The 25,134-nt window shown below is 50.2% G+C and overlaps 2 protein-coding genes across 2 annotated transcripts in view; one reads left to right on the forward strand and one right to left on the reverse strand.

Annotated features, from left to right (window-relative positions):
* The window catches only part of VWC2L (von Willebrand factor C domain containing protein 2-like), a gene marked incomplete at its 3' end in the record, with an annotated part of 63,221 nt that overhangs the window by 28,593 nt on the left and 9,494 nt on the right, over positions 1-25,134 (reverse strand). The window lies entirely within an intron of this gene.
* RPS11 (ribosomal protein S11) lies at positions 3,415-3,891 on the forward strand. Its single transcript, XM_015408602.1, has one exon. The coding sequence runs from the start codon at positions 3,415-3,417 to the stop codon at positions 3,889-3,891; it is 477 nt and encodes a 158-aa protein (XP_015264088.1).

Raw genomic sequence — 25,134 nt, forward strand, 5'->3', positions numbered from 1 at the left:
TAGCCTCTCTGGCCCTTAGAGCTTGACTTCTTCATAGTTCTGCCTCCTTAGTTTCCTCCAGGGGTCATTTCGTAGAAAAAGAGCTAGGGGGACTCATTAGCATAACTCATTAGCATATGCCACACCCCCTGACATCACCGGAAGTGTGTCCTCCCCACAGCCGGCGGCGACCTCCAGCGGGCACCAGCAGGGAGCTCCAGGCCCCGCCCTCCCGCACCTCACCCGGGGGGATGGCGTCCCCCCGCGTCCCCCCCCCAAATGACCCCTGGTTTCCTCCCACCAGTCAGCTCACGGTTTCTGTCCGTCTTTTGGCCAGGATGTTTTCTCCTCACTTTCCTTTTCCTTTTCCTTTGAGGACCAACATCTGAGGCCTTGTCATCCTAAGTGTGTACAGACGTGTGGGGAAAGTCTCAACCTGGGTGCGCTTCTCAGTCCACCTTCTCAATCCCAAAATGTGTGAGTGTGCAAAAGGCCCGTCAACTCGTAGCCAATTGACGGCGCCCCCGGCAAGGGCCTTCCAAGGCAAGGGAGAAGCAGAGGAGGCTGGCTGCGGCCTTCCTCTGCAGAGTCTTCCACGGTGCTTTCCCTGCCGAGCTTCCACGGTCTGATGAGATCTGGCTGGACCAGGTTGCCTTCCTCCCTCATGCCTGAACCCAGCTTCAAAAAGTATGGTCGCTAGACCTCCAGTCCAGGCGGGGGTTCCCCAGATTTTCGGGGCTTTAGGCCGCCAGTGGCCAGCTGGCTAGCAGGGGAAGCCCCACTCCCAAACAGGCACACTGCATGTTGACATCATTGGAATAACCATAGAGTTTCACCCAAAATGTTACAGTGTCGCTGTGCGATGTCCCCAGCATAATGATGTCACTTCCGTCCGGTTCCATGTGACACGATTGTGCTGGCAATGCCACTCTGCCTGCCCACTCCCAGAAGGCTCCCTCCCACCCCCCGCCGGCAGAAGAATTGGACCTGGCAACCCTATCAAAAAGAAAAAGTTCAATTCTGCCGAGCTTCAAAGAACTGCTTCAAAACAAGATGTGCCATTAAAGCAAAGTGTACATAATTTTAGACACAGATGTTAGATTTCGCAGAGAAGGAATGCCAACATTCCTTGATGTCATGGTCTGTTCTAGCAATGAATAATGCACCCTGCACAGATTTTCCACGGCATTGCAGAAAAGATACAGAGGTGTTTTTTTTTGGGGGGGGGTCTTTAGAGGATTAGAGTATTAGCGATTAGTGTACTTCCCTTGTGGGTCCGAATAATCCCCCCTTCCTGACGCTTCCAGCCACCTCATTGCTTCATATCATTGCAGTGAACTCTGCTGCCAAAATCCCAGCTGTGCACGCGCACACAGAGCTGGACACTGCAGGGAACGGATTTTCTCTTCATTAGTTTTCAGAGGGCTCTTCGGCCAACATAACGATTTCTCCTAGCAGAGCGTGCCTAAGCCAGGGATTCTCACAGCTGGTGGTCTCTGGCCCCCTAAGGGCTCTGTGGACAGGCCTCAATGGGTCCAGGAAGCGGGGGCCATTCCCTTCCTGTCAATTTGAAAGCCATCTTTGTGAGGAAACGGAGGTGCCCTGCCTTTGCTTTCGGTGAAAACTGGAGGCATGCTCATAGAACGCCCGAGGCATTGCAGAAACTCTATGGTTTTTAACCCGTCCCTGCCTCCTAAATAGTCCCACAGGGACTGCCGTCTGGGGTCAGGCTGCTCTACTAGGAACCCGTTAAAAAAATGATCGAGGGAGGGTCCTTGTGCACTGCCTGTCCTGATCCGGGGATGCTGGCTGGTTTTTGGACACCCTGCTGTTAGCCTAATTGCTCTAATTTCTTATCAATTATAGGGGAATATTAGTTATTATTAAGTAGCAATTGGCCTAAGGGAGCGATCACCTTTATATACAGAGGTCCCTCCTTTCCAGAGTACCAGTAACAGACACGCAGGCTGGAGTTAGTTAAAATAAATGTCTTTTACTGTAGTTTTCAGCACATTCAAACAATTCAGAAACACACACACAATTATACAGAGCTAGGAAACTGAGAGAGATTGGGATAGCACATTCGCATTAGCAGGAGATTCGTTGGTTTGCCGATACGTTACCTGTTCCTGAAGAGATGAAGTTTTCTAAATGGAAAAAACAGGGGAATTCTAGAAAAATGGGGATTATGCTAGGAAAAGGGAGCGTGCAGACTGAACCAGCAGAAAGCATGTGGAGACTCTGGCTGCAGTCCCAGAGTCTTGAGGCAAGGTAGGTGGCAAGGTAGCCACAAGTTCAAGAGGCAGAACGTATAGAGGTCATTGAGAGGGTAGAGAGAGTGCGTTACCACGTGGCCTCTTTTATAAGGTGACCTTAGGAGGAGGGCTTAGCAGTTCCCCTCTCTTGGGATGACATAGGGGGGAGGTGTTGCTGGACACCTCCCTTGAGACAGCCCCCCTGTGGTCCGTTCCAAAAAGTCACGTATGCAGTGGAGGAAGGGTCTAGGTTGGGCAATACTGAATGCTAATTAATCTGGTAACAGAGACACCTGGATGGCACATTGAGCATCGTCTATCACTGATTGCTCCCTTTGTCTTGAGGCTGCAGGAACCGGTTTCTCCAGGTGGACAGGCGAGCCAATCGTTTTGTTATGGGACTGTGGCAGATGTTCCTTTGTGTGTGCTTTACAGCAATGATATTGGGGGAGGGAACATGTCAGCCTTCTGAAACTGAGTCACTTAATGGCATTGTGGCTCCATTGTTTAACCAGCAATGGCAAGCTGGCTGCTTGTGTAGTGCTTGTGGTGTGTGCGCGGACTCTAATCTGGGAGAACCGGGTTTGATTCCCACTCCCACATGCTAAAGTGACCTTGGGTCAGCCACAAGCTCTGGCACAGCTGTCCTTGAAAAAGAGCAGTTTGTGTCAGAGTTCTCTCAGCCCCACCAACCTCACAGGGTGTCTGTTGTGGGGAGGGGAAGGGAAAGGAGTTTGTAAGCCGCTCTGAGACACCTTTGGGTAGTGAAGGGCGGGGTATAAATCCAATCTCTTCTTCTTCTTCTTCTTCTATAGGAAAGTCTCTGGAACAGGGCAACCTCTTGGAAACCATGGGCACAATATCTCAGGCATCTGCTGGTGTGTGTGTCTGGCATCTCACTCTGGGTACCTGACATCATAGTCCTTTTACACCCTGGTGCAAAGTTCATAGTCCATAAAATAGCAAAAAGCTCCTTGCTGGCTAATACTGCCAGTCAAAAAGACATCGCCCAAGAGAGCAGCACAAGGCCCAGCTAAAACACCTGCCTCTCCATCTAAAGCAGAGCGGATTCAGGTTATCCTGGCCCCGCTTAGGGAAATGTCCAAAGACATAAAATATCTAGAAGAGTAACAGGCCTCTGTTAGATCTACGATCCTCTTTTCGCATCGGGCGGCCCAAGATGGCAGACACGCAGGCCGAGAGGGCTTACCAGAAGCAGCCCACAATCTTCCAGAACAAGAAGCGAGTCCTCTTGGGGAAAACCGGCAAAGAGAAGCTCTCCCGCTACTACAAGAACATCGGCTTGGGCTTCAAAACCCCCAAGGAGGCTATTGAGGGTACTTACATTGACAAGAAATGCCCCTTTACTGATAACGTGTCCATTCGGGGCTGTATTTTGTTAGGCGTGGTCACCAAGATGAATATGCAGTGCACCATCGTCATCAGGAGGGACTACCTGCTTTACATCTGCAAGTACAACCACTTTGAGAGGGACCACAAGAACATGCCGGTGCACCTGTCCCCCTGTTTCAGGGACGTGCAGATCGGGGACATTGTGACCATGGGCGAGTGCCATCCACTCAGTAAGACAGTTCGCTTCAATGTCCTCAAGGTGACCAAGGCTGCTGGTACCAAGAAGCAGTTCCAAAAGTTCTGAAGTCTATTCTTCTTTGTTGGGATGTGCAAATAAACTTTTTGTAAAGATCCCCCCCCCAAAAAAAAAATCTAAGAGGGGCAGTTTAAAGTCTTCCTTCCATCAAGTAGCCCTGACCTGGACGGCCCCGGCTCGCCTGATCTGGTCAGATCACAGAAGCTCAGCGGGGTCAGCCCTGGTTAGTAACTTGGATGGGAGACCCACCAAGGAAGTCAAGGGCTGCCATGCAGAGGCAGGCAAGGGCCAGCCACCTCTCTTTGCCTCTTGCCTTGAAAACACCACCAGGGGTTGCCATAAGTCAGCTGTGACCTGACGGTGCACCGCCATTAGTCAATTCTCAGTAGGGCAGCCAACCCCCCCCCCCCCACCACCTCAGAGTGGCGGGGGGAGAAAATCTTTAAAAGACAGTGACATTGGCAGTGTCATCAGGTCACTTCCTATGGTTTTACCAGAGAGTTTCCGGTGATTCCTAGAGCTACCCTATCTCACATGACCCCACAGCTTGCGCCACAACCTCCCATATGCCCACCCACAGCCCGCCCACTGGTGGCCTGGCGTCTCTTTTCCGGTTATGTTCTTATGTACCCTATCTCACATGACCCCACAGCTTGCGCCACAACCTCCCATATGCCCACCCACAGCCCGCCCACTGGTGGCCATGCACTGCCTGGCAACCCCAAGTCTCAGTGGGAAAGAATGGCTTTAGCTGAGCCCAGGAGGACCTCAGGCCCAGAAGATGCGGCTGCTGAAGTGAACAGGGCGGTTACAAATCAGGTAGATCGGGGGGTCAAACTCATGAGGGCCAGATCTGACGTAAATGAGACCTTGTTGGGCCGGGCCAGGTGTGTCACAAAACGTAATGCCAGGTAACAGAGATATAAACTTTATAAAGGACACAAACGCAAAGGGGTTTTTTAAAACTTAAAATAAAAACATGCTTAAAACATCAGCACTCTTGCAATATTTTGTTTATTTAACAGTGTCTGATAATGGACACCTCTTGCTCTGAATTGTTGCATCAAAATTGTTGCATCCTGCCCCTTCCTGGCCTGTCCGCCGACGTCTCAAAAACACATCCCGCCACCCCCCATTCCGATTTCGCTTCCCCGCCACCTACCACCGGCCTCTCGGGCACAAGCACCTGCTGGGTGGGTGGGATGTGAGGCGGGGCAGGAGGGGACAACCGGCGACTGCTGCAGGACGCCGCACTCACCCAGGCCCTCTTCCTAGAGCTTGTTGCATTCATTTCCGCAACAGGCCTTTCTCCTAGCTGTTAATAAAGGAAAGGAATTTAAAAGTTGGAAGGGACCCAAAGACCATCCTTAACTTTATGGTTTGGGCAAATCCTACAGTGTTCTTACAATGTGCCAACGTCACCTCTGGTTTTGTGCTGGAAGTCATGTTGTGTGTTCTGCCAATGTTAGCAATGACCTCCCTCCCAGTCTGTCAAGCCATGGTGGGGAATGGGGGGGTGCTGTTGGAAGGCCCACCACTATAGTTGGAGACACCCCATCTGGAAAAGATCTGGGGCTCTTTTTGTCTTATGCTGTGCAGATTTATTAACTGAATGGGGGGGGGAGTAGCCGTGTGCAGTTAACAAGCAACTTCCAGCACGCCCGCCCTTAGTTGCTGAAGATGAAAAATGACACAAACTCTGCTGTTTCACTGTTGTGCTCTTAGTAAACAACCTTGTTAAATATGTGTTGCCAGCAACTTAAAATTTTGAGGTACAGATTTTCTATTGTTTCATTAAACCTAATTCTATTCTATTGTACTTTTGCCTTTTGTATTGCATCTATATGTGACAGTTTATTTGTACTGTGTTATGTGAGCACTGTGTTATATGAACACTAATACGCATTTGTTCTGCCTTATATCATAGCCTTGAGCTACAGTTGCCTTTCAGAGGAGTGTAGATATGGCAAGGATTCACCTTGGTCTCAGCTTGTACAGTCCAGAGTTCATTATATAATTATTTCAAATCTGGGTGTAAGTTTGATTCTGGATATAAGAATAAACCTTGGTTGGTCTTCAAGGTGCCCAACTGGACTCATACTTCGTTCTATCGCTTCAGACCAACATGGTGACCCCCACCTGAACGAGTCTATATTCACTTCATGTTATTCTCAGCTGGTTAGTCTTGTTATGGGGTTATGGAAAATGTCCATTATTGGTATCTTGGGATTCCCCTTTCCTTAGGGACAGTGAATGTGCAGTTACATTGACCTTGAACCCTTCTGGGAAACCACTCAAGTCTTCTCTGTTTTTGTTGTTGTTGTTCTCAGTTTGGAAAATTTCCTTACTTTCTTTATCCTTAGGAAGGTGGACCTAAAACTCCTTGTCCAGCATAGCACCAGATCACCTTGTTTGTCCCCCAACTCAGCCGTATTAGATCACTGACTGCAGGACCCCGGGGTGAGGAGTCCCTCATGCCAGGCACTCACACACCCAAGCACACTGGCATCGATATACTCCTCTTCTAGGAACTTGTGGTTGGTGTGATGGGTAGATTAAATATCACTCGGAAGGTCAAGGGACTCTGGCCCCTTAAGACATGCAGACAAGTCCTCAGGCACCGTTGGGGGCCTGAAAGGTGGTGAAATGGCCAGTATTCCCTGTAAGCTGAGTTAGTGTGAGCTAGCTCACAGTTTTTTAGCCTCCGGCTCACACATTTTCGTCTTAGCTCAGGAAGGATGGCTCCAGAGTAAACTGATTTCTGCAGTAGCCAAATCGCTCGCTCACAAGAGGACTCCACAGCTGAGAGGGAGCTTTGGACACGGCTTCCTTCCAGGAGATCCACACACTTCCCCGTGATTCTCAGTCCCCAGGAAAGCTGGGTGGGGACGGCTTACGGCACAGGCAAATCTTAGAGGGCTAGAGGAGTTCCAGTACTTTCCCATAAAAAATGTAATGCATGGGTGTCCGAGTGCCAGACTAGGTTCGAGAACCCACTCGGCCCTGGAGGCCTGCTGGGTGACCTGGGGCCAGTCACACTCTCTCAGCTTCGCCTACCTCGCAGGGTTAGAATTTGTGGGGATACGATGGAGGAGAGGAGAACTACATGAGCCACCTTGGGTCCCCACTTAGGGGAAGAGGTGGAATCATAGAATCAGAGAGTTGGAAGGAACCTCCAGGGGCATCTAGTCCAACCCCCGGCACAAAGCAGGAAATTCACAAATACCTTCCTCCCCACACTCACAGTGACCACTGTTCCATGGCCAGAAGACGACAAAAAAAAACAAACCCCAGGGTCTCCAGCCAAACTGGCCTGGGGATTTCCTGACCCCAAAGTGCCCATCAGCATTTCCCCGGGCATGTCAGAAAGGGACAGAAAAGAAAAGAATCTCAATAAGACCAATAAAATTAAAATGCAGAGGATGGCAGATCCATCGCTGAAGAGGCTCAAACTGATGTTGAGTGTTATTTATCTGTCAGTGTTTATGGGCCAAATGTGGACAACGCTGAACTCTTTCGTTCCCTCTGTGCTCACATTTTACAGTTTGATTCCTCCAATATTATTTATGTTGGAGATTTAAATGAAATTATGGTTAGGAATACCCCCACCTCACAATCCGTACACCAAAACTAGTTCCTCATCAAAGGCTCCTAAGTAAGCTCAAAAATCATGGGATAGAAGGACAAGTCCTTTTATGGATCAAAAACTGGCTAATTCATAGAAAACAGAGAGTGAGTATAAATGGGCAGTTCTCTCAGTGGAGGGGGGTAAGCAGTGGGGTACCGCAGGGATCAGTACTTGGTCCACTGCTTTTTAACTTGTTCATTAATGATTTGGAGATGGGAGTAAGCAGTGAAGTGGCTACATTTGCGGATGATACAAAGTTGTTCAGGGTGGTGAAAACCAGTGAGGATTGTGAGGCACTCCAAAGGGATCTGTCAAGGATGGGCGAGTGGGCATCAACATGGCAAATGGGGTTCAATGTGGCCAAGTGCAAGGTGATGCACATTGGAGCCAAAAATCCTAAATATAAATACACATTGATGGGGTCTGAACTGGCAGAGACTGATCAGGAGAGAGATCTTGGAGTTGTAGTGGATAACTCACTGAAAATGTCGAGACAGTGTGTGACTGCAATAAAGAAGGCCAATGCTATGCTGGGGATTATTAGGAAGGGTATTGAAAACAGATCAGCCAATATCATAATGCCCCTATACAAATCAATGGTGAGACCTCATTTGGAATACTGTGTGCAGTTCTGGTCACCACACCTTAAAAAGGATATTATAGCTTTGGAAAAAGTGCAGAAAAGGGCAACTCGAATGATAAAAGGGTTGGAACACTTTCCCTATGAGGAAAGGTTAAAGCGCTTAGGGCTCTTTAGCTTGGAGAAAAGACGACTGAGGGGTGACATGATCGAGGTTTATAAGATTATGCATGGGAAAGAGAAGGTAGAGAAAGAGGTACTTTTCTCCCTTTCTCACAATACAAGAACTCGTGGGCACTCCATGAAACTGCAGAGCGGTCGGGTTAGAACGGATAAAAGGAAGTACTTCTTCACCCAAAGAGTGATTAACACATGGAATTCACTGCCACAGGAAGTGGTGGAGGCTACAAGCATGGACGGCTTCAAAAGGGAATTAGATAAGCATATGGAGCAGAGGTCCATCAGTGGATATTAGCCACAAGGTATAGATAGGGGCTCTGGGCAAGTGATGCTCTGTCTTCTTGGTGCTTGGGGGTGGCAACAGTGGGAGGGCTTCTAATGTCCTGGCCCCACTGCTGGACCTCCTGATGGCACTGGTATTTCTGGCCACTGTGTGACACAGAGTGTTGGACTGGATGGGCCTTTGGCCTGATCCAACACTGGCATCTCTTATGTTCTTATGTTCTTACTATATGCCTTCCAAGTGGATCCAGGGCGGCACATTTGGAGTCGTGAACCCACAGGAAGGGATTATCTCTTCCTATCCCAACGGCATCAGAAGTGTTTCCACCTTGACCGTGTTCTTTAACTGGTGCCGCCCTCCTTGAATGGGCAGATGCCCCCACTCCAGTCTGCTTTCCCCCCCCCTCGCCCCCATCTCAGACACTGCAAAATCTCCTGAACAGCACATCAGTACCTCACCGCTAGGCGAGTCTGCTTTCATTCACAGTGTAAAACGTTCACAGCTTTCTACGGCCTGGGAGCAACATATCTAAGGGACCACCTCGTCCCATATACGCCTCAAAGAGCATTACGCTCGGAAGATCAACCCCTCCTGGTGGTCCCCGGCCCGAAGGACGCCCGCCTTGCCTCGACCAGGGCCAGGGCTTTCTCTGTCCTGGCCAGTGCTCCCTGGAAGCTGAGTGAGTGTGAGTTAGCTCACACTTTTTTAGCCTCCGGCTCACACATTTTTGTCTCCACTCAGGAAGGGATGGCTCCAGAGTAAACTAATTTATGCAGAAGCCAAATCACTTGCTCACAACATTAATGCCAGTAGCTCACAAAGTAGGATTTTTGCTCACAAGACTCCACAGCTTAGAGGGAAAACTGGCCCCAGCCTGGCAGAACAGGCTCCCTATGGAGACCAGGGCCCTGCGGGATCTCCTTCAATTCCGCAGGGCCTACAATACAGAGCTCTTCCGCCAGGCCTTTGTTTGAGGTAGCGGGCATCCGTCTATGGCCTCCCTGAGATTGCTGTGTCACCCGTCTGTCACTTGCCCACTGACCACCGACAACTGGCCTTTAACTCATTCTACCATCGGGCCAGAACTCTATAGCCAACTGACCCTGTTCCAAGCAGTACCCATTGTTTTAATTGTTATAACGTTTTATCATGTTTTAATGTTTAATGTTTTAAACTGAAATTGTATTGATTCTAATAATGTTACCCACCACTCTGCGTGATACAAAGCCCAAAGAAAACTAGAAACAAGGAACTTGAAAAACTGCAACTCGTTCAAAGGGAATATGCAGAACATCCCCTGCCAAAGCAGAATCAACAATTAGCCAAACTGAAATATTAAGTTAAACAACTTCACTCACAACAAGGAAAATCCCACCTGACCTGTATTAAACCCTCCTTTTGGGAGACAGGGGAAAGCGCTGGGAAACTCCTCGCTTATTGCCTAGAGCAATTACAGGATAGAAACACTATGGCTGAATAATCCACTTTCAACCCACTTTTGGTGCACTTTCCAACGGGATTTTACTGTGTGAACTGGCAAAACCCAGTTGGAAAGTGCACTGAAAGTGGATTATTTTAGTGTGTGTGACCTTAGCCCATCTCTGCTATTGCTGGTGTTATTAACACTGTATCCAGAAACACATGTGATGTTAATATTTTATACGTTTTATTCTAAATTCTGTTCACAGGAAGGGGTGACACAGGCCACAGCTATAGACAAAGTCCAAATTCCCAACAGTTTCATTAGTACAAAGACTTTTGCTAGCAGGCCATTAAAACAATAAAAGGAGGTAAAGCTCCAGGATCAGATGGGTACCTTGGACAGTAGATTAAATCCCTTAGCGACGATATCATCCCTGAGTCTACATAAATGAGCAGCCAGTGAAATAACAAATCCAGCCACTCTTCCAACAAGGATGTAGGAGGCCTGTATTCATAAACCTGGCAGATATCCACTGCCCAGGATTTCACTCATTACTGCAGATGCTGGCACTTTCACACACACTAAATAATCCACTTTCAGTCCACTCTCAGTGCACTTTGCAGCTTTGTAAAAGGGCAAAATCCTCTTGCAAACCATTGTTGAAGTAGACTGAAAATGCATTATTTTTTTAGAGAAGAAGAGGAGAAGAGATTGGATTTATCCCTCGCCCTTCACTACCCAAAGGACTCTCAGAGCGCCTTACAAACTCCTTTCCCTTCCCCTCCCCACAACAGACACCCTGTGAGGTTGGTGGGGCTGAGAGGGTGGGGCTGAGAGAGCTCTTGACAGAAAGTGCTCTTTTTCCAAGAACAGCTCTTATCAGAACTACGACTTGCCCAAGGTCATCCAGCCAGGTGCAAGTGGAGGAGTGGGGAATCAAACCCAGTTCTCCCAGATGAGAGTCCGCGCACTTAACCACGACACTGATTGATATTGTCTGAATGCCTCAGTGCCTGCCTCACGATCTCACTAGTACCCTCCGTCCTGCACAAGCAGGGCTTATCGCCCACCTGCGGCTACGAGTGTTGCGGCAGTTAGTCAGGACTCAGGAGGTGCCTTCCCCACCCCTCGTGCTCTCATTGGATGCAGAGAAGGCTTCTGACAGGCTATACTGGGACTATTCCCACCATGTTTCCTACAAAATAGGACTTCCCTTGCAATTTATAAAACATATTTGTAAAGGTACAAGGATCTACAGACACCGGTGCATACTAATGGAGGTGATGCTTTAACCTTTTCTGTAGTCGGATGCCAGAAACGGGGACTCCTCGTCTCCCGACTCCTTGTTGTCCAAGGCTTCCTCCCCCCCCCCCGTTCCATTCACCAACCCTGACATTGCGGGCATCAAGGTCCAGGGCCAGGGATTCAAACTGGCACTTTGTACCGATGACGCCTCCCTACTTCTTGGACACCTTCTTCTGTCCCCAAACTTATGTAATCAATTGATGGATTTGGACGAATCTCAGGGTTCAAAATCAGCTGGGAGGAGAGGACGACAGCCAGGCCAATCCGTCAAGCTCCCAGTAAGCGCTCCTTTGAACATTGGCCTTTTCTGTGGAACGCAAGGCATTTTAAAGAGACAGGGAGAGCCAGTCCCAAGAAATGGTAAACTGTAATCCTAAACTGTAATGACATTCTGAAACAGACCGATGAGGACACTAATAGATGGAAAACATTAACATGGTGGCGGCCCCATCCTGGTGGAATGAGCTACCGGAGGAGATCAGGACCCTGCGGGACCTTTTACAGTTCCGCAGGGCCTGCAAGACGGAGCTCTTCCACCAGGCGTTTGGGAGCTGCCACCACCAATGAAGAACATCAGATGGTTGAATGGGAGAGGGCCCTGGAGTCTGGAAATGGCCATCAGCAGCCTAGAGAACAGCATGCCCTGCAAGACATTCAGAACGAACACTGAGAGCTGACTCCAAGCAAGAACTTTCTATACTGGCTACTGGTTGCTACTGTCATGTGAACACTAATAACAACTACTAGCCCTTATTATGATTTTATAATGGGTTTTAATTGTAATGATGTTTTTATGCTTTTATGTAAGCCGCCCTGAGCCGGCTCCGGCAGGGAGGGCGGGGTAAAAATGTGAAAAATAAATAAATGGGGGGGGGGAATCAATGTATTAAAATAAGACCTATTCCGTGATTAATCTATATCATGCGGGGGGGAGGCTTCCAGTGTGTATATTGGGGAGGACGGGGGAGAGGGTGCTGCCCAGGGGCGGGGCAGCTGCTTTGCGCACAGGAGGTCCCAGGTTCTGCCTCCACACCTCCAGTTAAAAGGATCAGGTAATGGGTGACGCTCAAGGCTTCTACCCGAGACCGTAAAGATAGCTGGAGATGTGCTGCCCTTGGAGGGACGCTGCCCCCCCAAACGTTACGGGCCTGTTTTGTCATCACACTGCTGTGGAGAGAGGCGGAGAAAGAGACTGACCTTGTCCTGGACTCATCTAGCCCACTCTCACCTCTCAGGCCACCCTGTGCGCCTGACACCTGGGAACTCTCTTTGGGCCAGGAGCTTTGGATCCCAAGGGGCAGCACTGACTGCCACATGGCACATCCTGCAGCACTGAAGAGCTGCGATCCCCCCACATTTCGGAACCTGGAGACAGGAACAACCGGATGGATCTGGCGGGGGAGGGGGAGGGGATGGCTTTTAATAAATGGGATGCGGGCATGAAATATCCAGGGGTTTGGGCTGAATTGTCAGACCTTTATGGAACTTGATTTACAAGTTCAAGTTAGCCTTTATTGGCATAAATTGTCAATGCAGATTATACAATTTAAGAGCAGATTGAAAACACACCTATGAAAATACTGTGTCTCTGGGGTCCTTTGGCACAGCTTTAAAGCAGAGCGGATTTACAACTTATTGTACCTGTTTGAATGCGATCTGCCTCCCTCCACCCTTTCCTTCTTTCTTCCTCCTGTTTTATTTCCTGACTTTTTTCTCCCTTTTCACCCCCTCCTCCTCCTCTCCCCTCTCCTCTCTTTAGGACTAGGGAAGGAACAGGGTCTACGGGAGGGCAAGAGGCGTCACACTTCTTCCCCCACTTTTTTTGGAAGAAAAAGTGCGTCTTATGGTCCGGAAAATACGGTAGTTGTATTGAGATCTCTTCCACTTAATTCCATTTAAGTGGTTTAGGCCAGAGGTGTCGAACTCATTTGTTACGAGGGCCAGATCTGACATAAACAACACCTTACATAAGATGTAATGCCAGGTAGCGGAGATATAAACTTTATAAACGACACAAACAGAAAGGGTGGGGTTTTTTACTTAAAATAAAAACATGCTTAAAACATCAGCACTCTTGCAATATTTTGTTTATTTAACAGTGCCTGAATACGGACACCTCTTGCGCTGAATTCTTGCATCAGAATGTCTGTGCTGTTGCAATCCTGAGTATGCTGTCCGGGTGTGTCTCTGTAGACTGCAAACCTACGATGACGCAGCAGCAGCAGAACTGGAAGAAGCAGCAGAAGGCAGCCAGTTCCACTGTGGGCCTGATAGAAGCCCTCCGGGGGCCTGATCCAGCCCCCAGGCCACCTGTTTGACACCCCTGGTTTAGACAAAGGGAACTCCTGTTTTTGAATATATATTAAAAATGGGATGATGACAGGAGAAATTAGTGACATGAAGGAGAATTCTGGAGAAATTTGAGAGGCTGTTGAAAACCTGTGGTAATAGGTGAGGTGCCTGCCACGTGGGAAGCTGGTGTCAGGAGCGATGAAGTCAGGAGCCGGCTGGTGCCACAGAGGGGTGTCTCTTAGCCCATAAAACATGAAAATTTAAGGGCTGAAGGTCAGGATTCACAAGGGGAGAACAGACTTTTACACCCCTGGGAATATGGACCACTAACTTCTTGTCTGGACCCACGGCAAAGAAGCCCACAAGAGATTCCACCGAGCTTCCCACGAGCTTCCCCTCACCATCCATCTAACCATGAGTTACTCTGTCTGCACAAGAAATAAACTTCCCGGACACCACAGTACGGATACACGAGGGACACAAAAGGACCACATTATACCAGAAGCCGACAGATGGGCAAACATCTCCGCCTGCCTCCTCCAGCCACCCTCCCAAGCTCCTCAAGCAACCCCTCTGCTCCAGCCCCTCAGGCAGAGATACTCTCACTCACCTGAAGGATCTACAGCAGGCCTTTTGGCCACCACGTGATCCTCCCGATACGGCGAGAAGGATGATTGGAAAGGCCAGAGTGATACTCAGGGACAGCTGGCTACAACACAAGCCCAAAGAAAACGACAACAGAAGAACAACTCAAGCCAGTTCAACGCATTATTAATGGCCTACAGGCCATGCTGGATAGTGGCCCTTCCCTTACACAGGTGCTGGGCGGGGGGTTGGCCTTGTCTTGCTTACACACAGCCTGCTAACCTAAAACAACTTCTCACCCACAATGACAAACGACTTAGCAGTCACATGGGCTCCGGTACCAAGGCCTGCCACAAACCAAGATGCCAACTTTGCTCTCCTATGGATCCTAGCAACACTGTCAGTGGACCCGGCCAGTGTTCCCTCTAAGCTGAGTTAGTGTGAGCTAGCTCACAGTTTTTTAGCCTCCGGCTCACACCTTTTTGTCTTAGCTCAGGAAGGAGGGCTCCAGAGCCAACTAATTTATGCAGTAGCCACATTGCTCACTCACAACATTAATGCCAGCAGCTCACAAAGTAGAATTTTTGCTCACAAGACTCCACAACTTAGAGGGAGCATTGGACCCGGCAACATCAGCCAGGCCATCTCAGGTTCTTCCTCCTCCTCCTCCTCACAATACTTACACAACACAAGAACTCCTTGTGGGCACTCCATGAAATTGCTGAGCAGTCGGGTTAGAGTAGATAAAAGGAAGTCCTTCTTCACCCAAAGAGTGATGAACTCATGGAATTCACTGCCACAGGAGGTGGTGGCGGCTACAAGCATGGACAGCTTCAAGAGGGTATTGGATAAACATCTGGGGCAGAAGTCCATCAGTGGCTATTAGCCACAAGGTATAAGTAGGAACTCTCGGTCTGGGGCAAGGGATGCTCTGTCTTCTGGGTGCTTGGGGGGGGGAACAGTGGGAGGGCTTCTAGTGTCCTGGCCCCACTGCTGGACCTCCTGATGGCACCTGGTATTTTTGGCCACTGTGTGACAGAGTGTTGGACTAGATGAACCATTGGCCTGATCCAACATTGGCTTCTCTTATGTTCTTATCCTCTAATGTGATTTATGCCTTCACGGGTCAGCAATGCCCTTCCACCCTCCACATTGGACGAACAGGCCAGTCCCTTCAACAAAGAATTAATGGACACAAGTCTGACATTAGGAACCACAGCATTCAAAAACCAGTGGGGGGACATTTTAACCTTCCAGGACATTTCGTTGCTGACCTAAAAGTAGCCGTTCTCTTACAAGGGAATTTCAAAGGGAGATTAGAGAGACTGCTGAATGGCAACTGATAACAAAGTTCAAGACAACGCCTCCACCTGGATTGAATTGAGACCTCAGTTTCCTGTCTCATTACCCATGCTGATTTCTCCATGCCTACTACCCCCTCTGCATATCACACCTAATCCAGTCCCACCTGCTATTATAATTTGCCTGCTAATGTCATTTGGCATCTGAAATCACCTCCACTCTCCAATATGTAAGACGGATGGATTCACATTCTGGCTGTATCTGAAGAAGTGAGCGGTGACTCACGAAAGCTCATACCCTGCCAAAAATTTTGTTAGTCTTTAAGGTGCTCCTGGACTCTGGGTCTTGGTGGAAAACTGTTACTGCTTAAAGAGCAAGAGGGGAAAGAAGTGCAAGTTCTACAATCTGTATTATACAGGAAGCATCAGTGAAGATACTGCAGGCTGCTGCTGGGGAGAATTTTGTGTTTTTTAAAAATTTCTCCTATTTCCCAACTGACTACTTCAGACAAATGACAATCTTATTTAAATACCCCTATTATTTAAGCGGTGATCATTGGTATGAACTAGAAATATTCCTAACCTTCCAACCTCAAAAGAGGACATTTTCATCGGGTTATTTTTTTTTTAAAAAAAGAGCCCCACGGACACCCCCAAAAGAGGACATGTCCTCTAAAAAGAGGACATCTAGTCTCCCTAACCTCCCTATATACTCAGGTGGGTAGCAGTGGTGGTTTGGAGCAGCAGAACAAAGTTTGAGTCCAATGGCGCCTGTAAAACCAACAAGTTTTCTTTGGGTATGAGCTTATACCCAGAATTAAACTGGACTCAGAACACTCCCTATTCTCTCTCTCTCTCTCTCTCTCTCTCTCTCACACACACACACACACACACACACACACACACACACACAGAGCTTATCATGCAAAGTCTGTGCACAGTCCCCTCCCCCTTTCTGTCTCTCACAATACCTTATACACACAACCAGGGGTCATTTTGTAGAAAAAGAGATGCAGGAGCTCATTAGCACAACTCATTAACATAACTCATTTGCATCTGCCATGCCCCCTGACATCACGGGAAGTGTGTCAGAAGGCAACACCCACCGCTCAGGCTCCACTGGACTGCTTTGGATTGCTAGCTAGTGTGGCGGGGGGAACGTGCAGATCTGCCCTCGCAGAGGAGGGAGAGCTTGTACCTGAATAAAACTTGGTCTTAAAGGTGCCACTGGACTGTTTTGGGCCGGGGGGCCGGGGGGGGGCTCTGCGGCTTACCTGGCTGCTTCTTGCTCTGACTGAGGACTGCTGGGAGCAGGGGGTGGGGCTTGTTGCACGTGCCCGCCCCCTGGGCTCTTTACTGCCGGAGCTCCGCTCCTGTGTGCTCCTGCAGGAAATGACCCCTGCACACAAAGGGGGGGGGTAGAGTGGGACATATTGCCTTTCCAGCAGGGTAAAAGGAGCACCATTGGGACAGCAGGTGACCCCTGTTGAACGTGTGGGTAACACTAGAACTGTTGTTTTTGGGAAGGGTGTCTGAAGAATTGAGTCAAACCGAGGTGACGAGAGGGGCAGTTCTAGGACCACCTGGCAAAATGAATAAGAACAAATCTCCAGGTGCAGGAGACATACACCTGAGGATGCTCAAGGAACTCCAACGTGAAGTTGCTCATCTACTAACAAGTTTGTGTGACTTGTTGCTAAAATCTGTCTCCGTGCCGGAGGACTAGAAAGCAGCAAACGTCACATCATTTTTTAAAAGGGGGACCGGGGAGGGGAGTGGGAATCAGTGAAGAAAGCTGACAGGGGGGAAATAGATCCATTTGAAATGTGGTGTTGTGGGAGAGTTTTACAGACATCATGGACTGCCAGAAAGAGAAATCAGTGAGGGGTTCTAGGTCAAATCAAGCCCGAACTCTCCCTAGAAGCTAAAATCACCAAACGGAGGCTATCGTACTTTGGTTGCATCATGAGAAGACAAGAGTCACTGGAAAAGAAGAAGAAGAGGAGGAGGAGGAGGAGATTGGGTTTGTACCCCGCCCTTCACTACCCAAAAGTGTCTCAGAGCGGCTTACAGACTCCTTTCCCTTCCCCTCCCCACAACAGACAGACACCCTGTGAGGTAGGTGGGGCTGAGAGAGCTCTGACAGAAACTGCTCTTTTTCAAGGACAGCTCTTATCAGAGCTACGGCTTGCCCAAGGTCATCCAGCCAGGTGCAAGTGGAGGAGGAGTGGGGAATCAAACCCGGTTCTCCCAGATTAGAGTCTGTGCACTTAAGAAGAAGAAGAAGAAGAAGAAGAAGAGATTGAATTTATACTCCGCCCTTCACTTGGAGTCTCAGAGCGGCTTACAAACTCCTTTCCCTTCCCCTCCCCACAACAGACACCCTGTGAGGTAGGTGGGGCTGAGAGAGCTCTGGCAGAGACTGCTCTTTTCAAGAACAACTCTTATCAGAACTACGGCTTGCCCAAGGTCATCCAGCAGGTGCGAGTGGAGGAGGAGGGGGGAATCAAACTCGGTCTTCCCAGATTGGAGCCCGCGCACTTAACCATGACACCAAACTGGCTCTCAATAATGCTGGGAAATACAATAACAAAAGACAATAATGCTGGTAAAAGGCGAAGGCCGCAGGAGAAGAGGAGGACCCGACATGAGATGGATGGACTTCGTCAAGGAAGCCACAGAAGAGGAGGACCCGACATGAGATGGATGGAGCCACGAGGGCCTTCAGTTGGCAAGACCTGAGCAAGGCTCTGAACGATAGAACATTTCTGAGGTAATTCATTCATTGGGTCGTTATAAGTTGGAAACAACTTGGCGACACGTAACTCATGGGTGGGGGATCCAGGGAATTAGAGGCCAGCTGGCTTAACATCTGCTATTAAAGAGAGAATTATTAAGCCCCTTGAGGGACAAAGCCTGCAGAGGGACATTCAGCATGGCTTCTACAGAACAAAGTCTCCCAGACCCTGCCTTCCTTTGGCAAGTGCTGGTGGGCAAGGCTCCCTCTAAGCTGTGGAGTCTTGTGAGCAAAAATCCTACTTGGTGAGCTCCTGGCATTAAAGTTGTGTGTGAGCAATTTGGCTGCTGTATAAATCAGTTTGCTCTGGAGCCCCATCCTTCCTCAGCTAAGATCTGTGAGCCGGAAGCTAGAAAACTGTGAGCTAGCTCACACTAACTCAGCTTAGAGGAAACACTGCCGGTGGGTGTTCCCCAGCTCTGTTCCTCGCCTGTCCCACAGGAAGACCAGACGGGTGTCCTTCCAACAGATGGGCCGAGGCAGCCGAGCTGGCGCAGTTCTGACGCCTGCCAACTCTCTCTGGATTGCAGTTTCCACAGATAGACAGGCAGCTGCCTGTGATAACCACGGTATCTAAAGAAACTATTTACTTTTAATATAGGCATTACTGCAGTTCATTGTCTGACATGCCCTTCTGCTTAAATATGAATTGCTTTTATCAGTCCTGACAGAAATATAGTCTGTCAGTAATTCCAGATCCAGAGACATCGCCAGCGTCACTGTGATTTTGCTGGGAGGGAGATTATAAATCATACTTCTCCCTTTGACTGACTGATGTTCCTGTTTCTCTTGTCTGGTTTTCGGCAGCCGAGTTCCGTTGGCAAACCTCACATTGTTCACGGTTCCTCTTATTAAAGGATAAGACACATTATTGAAAGTGCCTTTTGTGTGCAGAGAGTTCCAAGCAGAACACGAAATTACAGCACACATAATAAAAAGGACTCACCGACTCTGGTGACGTTGGGGGGGGGGGACCCAACCACGTGCCTTCCCCGGGAGAGCTGGGCTCCTTTGGTGGCCCCCCAGTCCTCCTCTTGGGTCCTTTTACAACCAGGTATGCTAAAATCCTGGGGACGATGGTGCATCGCTGCTCGGCTTGCTGCCCAGAGTTTCCATCGTGTTTGCTTCCGCTTTGTGAGTTTGCGTTGCGGTGGTGCTTTCAAGACAAAACTAAGCCAAATGGCCTTTCCTTCTCAGAAAGCAAACTGGGAAAGGGGTGTGGGGCTAGCCGCTAGACCAAAGGCCTGGCTAGTCTAGCAAAGCTTCCCAGCCCTACAGGCGGTGGGGTGGGGGGAACAAAATCCATGGGTTTGAGAACCCCCAGGGGAGCCAGAGGGTATGGGGGGAATCGCAGCAGCAGTGACTTCCAATCCTCCCTCTGAGCGGTGGAGTCTTGTGGGCAAAAATTCTACTTTGTGAGCCACTGGGGCATTAAAGTTGTGAGCCAGCGACTTGGCTACTGCATAAATTAGTTGGCTCTGGAGCCCCCCTTCCTGAGCGAAGGCAAAAATGTGTGAGCCGGAGGCTAAAAAACTGTGAGCTGGCTCACACTAACTCGGCTTAGAGGGAACACTGGCTGACGTCTCCTCTCCTGTACAGCACGGAAAAGGGGGAAAGACGTCATAGCGAGGGGTGTGTGTGTGTGTGTGTGTGTGTGTGTGTGACATTCCGGAACAAAGGGCTCCAGCAGGCCAGGCGGGAAAAGCAAAGGGCTTTCTAAGATCGCCAACCTCCAGGTGGGGCCTGGAGATATCCTGGAATTACAAAACTGATCTCCTGGCCACAGAGACTGATTCTCCTGGAGAAAACGGCGGCTTGAGAAATCTCTCCCGTCCCCGAACCTCGTCTTCCCCAGGCCCCGCCCCCCAAATCTCCAGGAATCTCCTGTCCGGAGTTGCCAGTCCTATTTCGACCCCCTCTCCTCCTGGCCCAGTGCCAGAGGCTTGCTGGGGAGACCCCTTCCTGCCCTGCCAGGGCTCGGCGGGAGCCTGGGGAGGGAGCCCCAACTCCACCCCGGTGGTGGCAGCAGCAGCAGCAGCCCCAGCCCTTTCCAAACGTGGGCCAAAATGGAGGGCTCCGCCACACCCGCACGGCAGAAGCAGATCAGCCGCGGCCACAGAACAGCCACACGAGGACTCACAGACCCAAGCAGGACACTTGGCCACGTGGATGGGGAGGACTTGGAGGCTCCAGCCTCCCTGCCTCCGTCGGTGCTCTTCTCAGCGCTGCCACTCCGTCCGCCCACCAGGAGGCTTCTTATTTGGGTTGTCCCCTCCCGGCAGGGTTGGCGCCAGCCCTCCCTGCCTCATGGGCTGCTGTGTAACTGGCCCTTGCAGGCTGGGACCGCCCCTCCCCTCCCAGCCCCTCCTGAGCACACTTCTCATCCTCCAGGGAAGGGCTTGGGCCCCAGCTCTGGGTTGGGAAATGCCTGGAGGTTTTGGGGGCGGAGCCTGAGGAGAGTTATAAAAGCCCGCCCTCCAAAGCAGCCATTTTCTCCAGGGGAAGGCAGCTCCATCATCTAGAGAGCAGTTGTCATTCCAGGAGGCCTCCAGGCCCCACGTAGAGCTTGGCAACCCTGCAGAAGGGTCGAGAGTGGGACTGGAGCCCGACAAAGAAGCCCTCCGTCACAGGAGTGCTGGAGAGAAAGGGAAGAAGGTGTCCCTGCATAACAAATGCCCTGGCGTAATCCTCGTTCAGGTACTGAATAAACGTTTTCTTATTTGATTCTTGCTCTAAGATTGTCCAGGTTTCTGACTATCCTTTGACTACAAGCAGTATGAGTTATCAAGCTACCAAAGCAGGGCTGGTTCCAGGGTTTGGGTGTGTGAGTGAACATAAGAACATGAGAGAAACCAATGTTGGATCAGGCCAAAGGCCCATCCAGTCCAACACTCTGTGTCACACAATGGCCAAAAATACCAGGGGCCCTCAGGAGGTCCAGCAGTGGGGCCAGGGCACTAGAAGCCCCCCCACTGTTGTGCCCCGCCTCAAGCACCAAGAATACAGAGCACCACTTGCCCCAGACATAAGAACATGAGAGAAGCCAGTGTTGGATCAGGCCAGTGGCCCATCCAGTCCAACGCTCTGTGTCACACAGTGGCCAAAAATACCAGGTGCCATCAGGAGGTCCACCAGTGGGGCCAGGACACTAGAAGCCCTCCCACTGTTGCCCCCCCTCCAAGCACCAAGAATACAGAGCATCCCTTGCCCCAGACTGAGAATTCCTATCTATACCTTGTGGCTCGTAGCCACGGATGGACCTCTGCTCCATATGTTTATCCAGTTCTCTCTTGAAGCCGCCCATGCTTGTAGCCACCACCACCTCCTGTGGCAGGGAATTCCATGTGTTAGTCACTCTTTGGGTGTAGAAGGACTTCCTTTTATCCATTCTAACCCGACCGCTCAGCAATTTCATGGAGTGCCCATGGGTGCTGGGTGGGCAGAGCATTCCCAGGGCCCCCTTCTTCTCCTCTCCTCTGCCCACCACCAGGGACCTCCTTCCCTCCCACCCGCCTGCTTCTCCATCCTTCCCGTGTCCGTTCACAAGTGCTTCCATCGCCCATACTCTCCACTGCCTGACGGCCTTTCCCCAGTGGCACCGGGCAGTGCATGCAGCAGGGCGCATAGGTGGCGGATGACCAGCAGGTAAGTGGGCAAGGGGCATGCTAATCTTTCTTTCTTTCTTTCTTTCTTTCTTTCTTTCTTTCTTTCTTTCTTTCTTTCTTTCTTTCTTTCTTTCTTTCTTTCTTTCTTTCTTTCTTGTTCCTAACTAAGGCCACAATTATACGGGGGGTGACTTCCTACCAGCACCCGGCAGCAGGGCTTGTTGTTGGAGTCTGGCTTCTTCCGGCGGCCTCGGATGTCGGCGCTCCACTTCCAATGTCCTGGGGCAGATTTCTTCCTGTTCTGTGGCTTCCTCCAGCGGGCTCCTCCAGTACACGGCCCCGTGACCGCCGCAGCTCTGACCATCTTTTTGGCTCCATCGCACTGTGCCGACATGCCACCGTATCTCCATGGCTCCGCCTCTGCCGGATTCAGCCACTCACGCCATGCTCGCAGGGCACTCCTCAACCGCTCCATCGCTCCACCTGCCACTCCGCCATCGCCGCTCCGTTGCCGCCATCGTCGATGCCTCCGCTGCACGCCCCACTAGAGGAGGGTGCCCCCTACCACCTAGGGCAGGTACCCATTTATCTACTTGCTAGATATTAATGCTTTCGAACCGCTGGGTGGGTGGGAGCTGGGACTAGGGCTGGGAGCTCACTCCGGCCGCGGTGGGTCTCAAACAGCCATAGTGGCTGTTCGTTGATGTTATAGCAGGCGTTCTTACTGCCTGCGCCACGGCTCCCTGTATTGAAGCACAAGTCAAAAAAGTCTTTTAACCGCTGGGATAGATGCTGGCATTAGAAAACAAGGTCTAATCAGAATACAGAAGACTCCAGAGGGACCATGGCTGGGGGGGGGCAGATGAAATGAGGAAAGTCTCTATCTTCCCCCAGTTGTCATGAGGCAGATGAGAAGAGGAAGAAGAGGAGGAGGAGGAGGAGATTGGATTTATATCCCACCCTTCACTCAGAGTCTCAGAGTGCCTTACAATCCCTTTCCCTTCCCCTCCCCACCCCACAACAGACACCCTCTTTTGAGGACTGCACTTGAAAGAACAGCTGTGAGAGAACCTGTGACTGACCCAAGGTCACTCCAGCAGCTGCAAGTGGAGGAGTGGGGAATCAAACCTGGTTCTCCCAGATTACAGTCCGCATATTTAACCACTACACCAAACAGAGTTGGGCTTAGGGATGCCAGCCTCCAGGAGGGACCTGAGGGACCCCCGGAATTACAGCTCATCTCCAGACTGCAGAGATCAGTTCCCTTGGAGACAATGGGTGTTTGGGGGGGGCAGGGGGTGGACTCTATGGCATTATCTCCCACTGAGGTCCCTGCCCTCCTCAGGCTCCATCCCTGTCAGCTAGCTGCCATGCTTTCTTTGCTTTCTTTTGTCTCTGACCTTGGCGCATGCGCGCATGCTTGCTTCCTTGCTTGCTTTGCTTAGCTGCCGTGAGTAACTTAAGGGAGGCGCTCTTTGGGCCGTGCGAACTGGCTCAGCCAAACAGCGCTATCTGTGTAGCCTTAAAAAGAAAAAGCTTGCATTCCACTATTGGTGTGAATATTTCTGCTCTCGGGGGTTGGGGAGAGTCTCCCATTTATAATGTAATGTCCCGCCAGGAGAATTCCCGCGTGCACGCTTGGATTTCATTTGCTTAGCTAAATGAAGCATCAAAGTATATGTATTAAGTTCCTGACAATGTACCTGTACCACTTAACAAAACTGTATTCCAATAAAGCATAACTTTTCCTGAAAAGTGTGCTTAGACTTGCATGCTGTTAACCCTGACAATCCCCAAATCTCCAGGAGTTTCCCAACCCCTTCCCCCGCAACCCTCCTCGGGCTCCTTGGAAGGCTTCTGCCTTTGGCCTTGGCCCGGCCTCCTCTTCTCCTCCTCCTTCACATCCGGCCAAGCTCAAAACTTAATGGTCTGAGGCAAATGCTTTAAAAAGCCATTCTACTATCTCAGGGTCGTTGAACAGAAGACAGAATATTTGCCGAAAAACAAAGGTCCTCCGCAGCGTGTGGTTTCAATTTCCACCTGAGTGAATCTTCGCGCCTGACTGTACACTCTGAATAATGCAGTCTCTGCCGAAACGCAATGCCCCACGAATAGAAGGCAATATACTTATAATGTGAACTTTTGCTAATGTAATTGCATTGATTGAAAGTTGTTCAGGACAAGTAGCAAGGGAGCAGATGTCGGGTATCCCCAAACAAAAGCGCTCGTAATTAATGGATCATCAGTGCTTGACGAGGTTATCAAGACAGGTATTAATTGGATGACAAGACCATATGCGAGAGTCAAAACAGGCCCAAGAACTGATTCCCTTCCCGAACATAACGGCTCTGCAGTCCCGCCTGCATCTCTTTGCCCCCCAGAAGGATTTCCCTGCAGGCTTCCACTGTGCCGAGAGCTGATCTGTGTTTCCCCTCCATTTTACAAGCTGCGTATCCTGTGCACCTCTTTACGCAGGAGAGCGGAAACCTACATCCACCTAGTTTCTTTTCGCTCTGCTTGTGCTGAGAATAATAGATGTGGACTCTGTGCAGAATATTTTAGGGTTCTCCTGCAGCCAGTATAGTGGGCCTCTGGGTCTGGTTGCTTCCACATGGCAAATATCCTCCCCTTTGCTTCCTCCTGACTGCACACACAGAGACACACTCGCCGACAATGGAGCTTCCACATGGGGAGTTTTCATAGAATCATGTCTTCATAGAATCATAGAGTTGGAAGAGGCCACACAGACCCGTCTAGTCCCACCCCCTGCCCAATGCAGGACCAGCCTGAAGCATCTCTGACCAATATTACCACCTCCCTGGGCAGCTGATTCCACCTCTGAACCACTCTGACCGTGAAAAAATGTTTCCTAATATCCAGCCGATACCTTTCTGCATGTCATTTAAACCCGTTGCTTCGGGTCCTCTCCTCTGCTGCCAACTGGAACAGCTCCTCGCCCTCCTCCAAATGACAGCCTTTCAGGTATTTAGAGAGAACCATCCTGTCCCCCCTCAGTCTCCTCTTCTCCAGACTAGACATTCCCAGGTCCCCCAGCCTTTCCTCGGAGGGCTCAGCCTCCAGACCCCTGATCATCCTCGTCGCTCTCTTCTGCACCCTCTCGATTTTGCCCACATCCCTTTTGAAGTGAGGCCTCCAGAACTGCACACAGGACTCCAGGTGTGGCCTGACCAAGGTAGTATACAGAGGGGCTCTGACCTCCTGTGATTTCGATGCCATGGCCTTTTTAATACAACCCAAGACTGGATTTGCCTTTTTTGCCACCGCATCACACTGACGGCTCATATTTCATTT

This window comes from Gekko japonicus, unplaced genomic scaffold, assembly GCF_001447785.1.
Source record: "Gekko japonicus isolate JY-2015 unplaced genomic scaffold, Gekko_japonicus_V1.1 scaffold1543, whole genome shotgun sequence".
NCBI lineage: Eukaryota > Metazoa > Chordata > Lepidosauria > Squamata > Gekkonidae > Gekko > Gekko japonicus.